Raw genomic sequence first — 4,766 nt, forward strand, 5'->3', positions numbered from 1 at the left:
TCTGGCGCCGCGTGGTGCTGGCACTGGCGCTGTCTGTGTCTCGCTCCGGTCCGCTCCTGCTCCGCACCGCACCGCCCGCGCCGCTCCGCTGCGTTCCAGAGAGCGCTCTGGCTGAGTCGCTCGGCGTTGGAGGCCGGAGCGTGGGGCCGGCGCTGCCGGCGAGGAAGCGCTTCACCCTCGTCTTCCGGGAGCCCCCGGCGTGCTCTTGCTGATCCTCTTTCTGGAGAAATGTAGTCTACTCAGATGTACGAAGTTGCCATGTATTGGAATCATTAAAAGGGTTCTTCTGAGAGCGTTTTTCCCTAGCGTTCGCAGTTCCTTTCCACGTTCTGTATCTCTTAGTCTCGCCTGGCTCTTACAGCCTTGCTGCACCTTCAGAAACTGCCAGGCAGTTTCTTTATTATCCCTTCACACCTGTTCACTCAGCACTAGTACTGCAGAGGTACAGAAATCTAGCTCACGATGATAGGTCTTTCTCACAAGAGAGGTACCACAAATTAAACCCTGTCGATATTTCAACCTTCCTTTCCTAGCGTAATAATTTTTGCTGTAGGGGGTCTGTCAGCAGCTTTTGGGGTGCTGAGGCAATAGATGGATGTCCTAGATAGATTTAACTTAGTGTGTGTTTGCTGACACAGCCTTAGCTGGAAGTTTTGGATTACAGCAGGAGTAAAGTATTAAAAAAACTGATGGCTCTAAGGCTAAATATGTTGTAAAAAATTGTTGAAGATGGATGAGTTTGCAGGTCTGGTTCTTGAAAATAGATTACATTTGATCTTAAGGTACTTTTAAATTAGGGTTTGGTTTTTTTTTTCTTTTGTTTTTGAGCCTTGCTAAACAACAAAAGTGGTTAGAAACATGTTTGATACTGAAAAAGACAGGGATTTTTTTATGTCTTTACTTTTGAAAACCAGATTACTTGAGTCTGAAGACATAAAAATAAGAGCTTACAATTGTGTAGGTCTATGAAGTGTCCCATTCACACCCACAGAAGCTTAGTTGAAGCCACATTTCCAGATAGTGTAAAACAAGCTGTGAAGGTACATTGTGTTCTTGTATGCCAACCCATTTTTTGTGTTTATATATATTACATATTGTATCTACCTTGAAATAGTATTCTGTTGTATATAAGGGATGGATCAGTTAAAATAAAGGTATTCCCAAGACTCTCTAGGTACTCCCTAGTCAAATAGCATCAACACGAGCAGTACATTTCTCTCAAGAACATAGAGGTTTGCCTGAAAGAGTAGAAATATTCTCAGTTACAGAAGCATAAAATAACAAGCTGGCCATTTCATGCAGGTCTGATCACTGCTGTTTGTGAAGAAGCATGGAATATTACTACCATCTAAATGTGATATTGTTCCTACAGGAAGTTCATACAAGTTTGTTGACGCTAATTTTCTGGCTTTCTTATTCTGCACTTGTGAAAACACCCCAGTGGATACCTAGTGTAGTTAGAATTTCCTCATACCGAAGTTTCTTATAAGTCCAGACACATTCTAAACCATTTAGTAGCCTAGTTAAGGGCATTTTCTTGACACTTGGGCCCACAAAACATTTTCCTTGCTGAGTGTTTCAGGTGTAATTAACTGTGAACGGTGTGATTTCTCCTAGACTGGCGCAATTTCTTCTTTCATAGCATCTTACCAATCAAAGCCTGCTCAGAAATAAGCTTTCTATTTTTATCATGGGTCAGAAGCACAGCTTGTGCTGATTAACACAGCTACGCTGAAGGCTTAGATAGAAGCTGCTATCCAACAAAGCTTGGATTGTCAGATTACATGATATATGTGTGAACATATTTGTAGGAGTCCCAGAATGATTTTATGTCTTTTTGGGGATGCTAAATGCAGGTAGAATGAGCCTTCCACCGCTGTATTTCTGGAAAGAGCAGTGTTGAAGATAACAAAATTGAATTAATTTCCCATAAGCCCAAAATTTTCTTGTGGGGGTCTTGAAGAAAATTAATTTTAACTTAGAGATTTAGGATTTCATCTATTAAGAAGTACCATAACTGGTAAGGAATATTTGCAGCATCAAGCAGTTCTGTTCTGTTTTCTAAAGGGAGCTTTAGTAATAGAAGTGAAGTAACTGCGGTTATCTGTAGCTGGGAAACTGATGACTCAGATCCTATTCATGCTTTTGAAAGACTGTTTTATGAGACTCATCAGAGCTGTGGGTGGATCTGTAGAGGAGTTTGAAGTCAGACTTCGTATGCAAGGATGCTTGCAGTGGTGTCTAATCATTGACCCATCATGCACCACTAATGTAATATCCTTTTGGAGGGTTTTTTTTAATCTTTGGGTGGTGAGGCTACAGCAAAGATCAGGAACAGGGAATTTCACCATTTCTTTTATCTACAGAGGTATACCACCAGGTCAAAAAAGAACTGCTGAAGCAGCACTCTGCCTTAGAACAGGAAAGAAAGTATTGGAGTTTGCTTTGACCCTGCTACACCCCTGTGTGTAACCATTTGTAACTGGTGACATTTTCCCATCAATAACAAAAGAGTATATTCCAAACTTGATGAACAAGACTGGGGCTGCATAGCTCCCATGAATGCTAATAAGAATACAGCCTTTCTCTATTCCCATGTAAGCTACTTTGCATATCCTAATAGTGCATTCTCAATTAGCAAGAGGGTCAGTGTTAATCACTCCATGGCATTCCAACAGCATCTGCATGGATCTGTACCACATTCCTCTTGGTCATGTTATTTCTTGTGGGGCCTGATCAGAGCTTGGAAGTTAAGTATACACACAGAAAGATTGGGAAGATCTTAAGAAATTTTTAGAAAGGAGTTGTAAGGAGGATGTGGAGGGGCTGATATAACTTGTTAGTATTTTTTTATTAAAATGCCAAACGTTTCTTTCCATCTGGAAGCTATCCCATGTCATGTGCCACCACTGTTTTTATAAGTCATTCTATGATTTGGTGCCACAAGTCTAGATTTACATTTCGATAACTAGTGTCAGAGTGTCTAAATGTATGTTTTAATTCCTTGAATGACAAGATAAATTTTTACTCATTAAGAGATTCACACAGAAATACATGTACAGCCTTTGTCCATCTCTGCTTCCCTGCTAGGTAATTGGGAGTATAATGGTAGTACAGTTGTAGGAAATAGTAATGTCAAGGTAGCACTGCAACTCCAGTAAACACCAAAGGAAGTTATTAAGACATGACTGTAAGATGCAGTAAGAGGAATTTCTTAAGATCTTTATGAAAGTGTGCAAGAAGCAAATAATGCTAAATCTACAGACACTGAATAGTCTGTTCTCTGGTAGATAGAAATATTTGCATGTATACATTTAGCTATAATCATAAACCCTTGATATCACTAAGTCCAACCATTGATCCTCAAAACTACCATAAATCCTTTTTATTTAACAAGGGTCCAACAAAAGAAAAATGGCTTAAAATGACCACAGAATGTAATTGTTTAATTTATTATTGTTATGGTTTAAATGACAGTAAATGAAAAAATATAATTGGATTGAGACTGTATTTTCCCAGTGTGATATTGTACATATTTGCTGTTCCCCTTTGGTTACTTGACAGGAATCAGTAATTGTATTAATTTAATGTGTATTGATAATAGAAATATGCTGTGTGCCTTTCACAATGCAGCCAGTAGGGTGCATTGGTTGTTAGATATTTTATTTTCAAAAACTGTAAATAATCCATATTTGCTACTGATTTACTGCTTAAGTACCCTCTGAATAAGAAAATCTATCAGGGAGCCCATTCAGTTATGGTAAAAAGTATGGGAAAATGCAGTATAGTTTCTTGAAAATGTCTTTCAAATTATTCACAGATGGATTTTGTTATTAGATTTGGAATTCCTATCTGTTCATGAATAACTGTTTTGGTAATGTAATAGATGTAATTATTTTTGGAGTGGGTTTGGGTTTGGTTTTTTTTTGGTTGTTTGGGGTTTTTCCTTGGGGTTTTTTGGTTGGTTGGTTTTTGGCTTTTGTTTGTTTGCTTTAAAGATTATCTCAATTTTTTCCCAATTTTTACTGTACTACTGTAATAAATCCAGTCAATAGCTATTACTATTTCATATGTTTTTCTTGTGTAAAGTAAGGAAACCTTTCCGTATTTATCTTCTTTTTCTTCTTAGGAAATATTTGCACTGTCTTCAAGTCTTCATCTCATTTGTTTTCAATTAATTAAGCATTTAGATTTTGTTGACTTCTGTTTTCTGCTTTCTCTAGGTCTCAGTTTTGGGGAATTTGATTTATTTAGATCCTCCCTGAGTTACAGCGTTGTTTTTTTAAGATGCAGATACCAGTATTTATGCAATTTCAAATATCCACCCCTTTAGTGCCATGTACGAAAGTAATTTCACCACCTCAACTACTTGTCACTAATCTGCTGTTGATGTATCTGAAGATGACACACGCTTGTTTTTTCTTTCCCAGTCGCAAGAATCACCTTGGACACTTATGGTGAGCGACTTCTCTGCTTGAGTTTCTTCAGATGAAAACGATTCAGAAGACCTTTATTTTAGCTTTGAAGGTATTCAGCAGTGTTAATATGACTTGTTTTAATGGAACCAGCTTACCCGGTGAACTGTATTACTGTAATACTCTCATTCCCGTTCCTAATATTGAAAACACAAACATTCAGTTGTGAGTTTTGTATTTACAGGGAGAGAGTGTGGAGGAGATCTATTTTTGATCCTTGTTGAACTACATATTACAAATATCTTCATGTCTTCATAATGAAATTTTGTGTCTGTGACAAAAAATACTTTG

General features: G+C 38.0%; 1 protein-coding gene across 1 annotated transcript in view; it reads right to left on the reverse strand.

The window, feature by feature from the left end:
* LYSMD3 (LysM domain containing 3) overlaps nucleotides 1-2,715 on the reverse strand; it is a 9,197-nt gene extending 6,482 nt beyond the window's left edge. Inside the window, exons 1-2 of the mRNA XM_031058941.1 lie at nucleotides 2,698-2,715; nucleotides 9-235 (exon numbers count right to left, since the gene is read on the reverse strand). Coding sequence (XP_030914801.1) covers nucleotides 9-235; nucleotides 2,698-2,715 — 245 coding nt within the window. The remainder of the gene's footprint in view (nucleotides 1-8; nucleotides 236-2,697) is intronic.
* Nucleotides 2,716-4,766: the final 2,051 nt, after the last annotated feature.

This window comes from Geospiza fortis, unplaced genomic scaffold, assembly GCF_000277835.1.
Source record: "Geospiza fortis unplaced genomic scaffold, GeoFor_1.0 scaffold279, whole genome shotgun sequence".
Lineage (NCBI taxonomy): Eukaryota > Metazoa > Chordata > Aves > Passeriformes > Thraupidae > Geospiza > Geospiza fortis.